Below are 860 nucleotides of genomic sequence, written 5' to 3' on the forward strand. Positions count from 1 at the left end.
AGGAAGAAAACACGTGGTTTTGCAGTTTCAAGTCTCGGTGGCTGTGTGAAATTATGATGAGATTTTATGTTATACAGTGTCCAGGGATAGATTTGGACGTTGCCCCTTTAGAGTTGCCGTGGAGGGGGCGCAATGGAGGAACAAAGCTCGACGTTTTGGGGGATTTTTCCGATTTAGGGAGTGGAAGAAAGAAGAGGACAAGAAGAATATTTGAGAGGTGGGGTAACCAGCATGGTGCATTACAACATTAATGGGGATTTTTTGACTGGATGATGTAGGCCCTATTGGCCAAACACGTTGTGAGTTCCATCGTAAGTATCACTGGGTTTTGTTTCTGTAGTCATTTTCAAAGTTCACGGAACTATTGTAGCGTCACAAGTAGCATTTAAAACGCATTCCTTCCTGGATCTGGAAGAGAAGCCCCCAGTCCGTCGGGTGTCTCCCTACAGTTCCGCGGCTTGGCCGCAGGGGGCGGAATCTGCGGCGGCCTGGAAAACCGGCGGGGCTGCGAGGCGCCGCTCTCTCTCGGGTCAGGCTCTCGGCTCCCGGCTCCCAGCGCCCGGCGCGGAGCCGTTCCTCAAACGACACGCAGTAACGGCAGGTGGGAGAGAGGACGCGGGAGGCAGCGTCGTCGGATCTGCCCGCAGTCCGCAGCCCCGCTGAGTCCGGAGGCCGCGCGGATGGAGCCGCAGCTCCCGGTCGGAGCCCAGCCCCTTGCTGTATCCGCCCGAGAGGAGGGGGAGGGGAGGCCGAGTCGGGGGTGGGGGCCAGGGGACTGCGGAATCTTGGGGACGGGGATAGGGGGCAGTCGGACTCAGAGCAACACAAGGGGGTGCGGAGTGGAGCCGAAGACGACGCCG

The 860-nt window shown here is 58.3% G+C and overlaps 1 protein-coding gene across 1 annotated transcript in view; it reads left to right on the top strand.

Annotated features, from left to right (window-relative positions):
* Positions 1-680: 680 nt before the first annotated feature.
* Positions 681-860, top strand: part of OCRL (OCRL inositol polyphosphate-5-phosphatase) — a 66,814-nt gene continuing 66,634 nt past the window's right edge. The window contains exon 1 of the mRNA XM_007949751.1: positions 681-721. Coding sequence (XP_007947942.1) covers positions 681-721 — 41 coding nt within the window. The remainder of the gene's footprint in view (positions 722-860) is intronic.

Source organism: Orycteropus afer, unplaced genomic scaffold, assembly GCF_000298275.1.
Source record: "Orycteropus afer afer isolate SDZICR_OR568_19922 unplaced genomic scaffold, OryAfe1.0 scaffold00253, whole genome shotgun sequence".
Classification (NCBI taxonomy): domain Eukaryota; kingdom Metazoa; phylum Chordata; class Mammalia; order Tubulidentata; family Orycteropodidae; genus Orycteropus; species Orycteropus afer.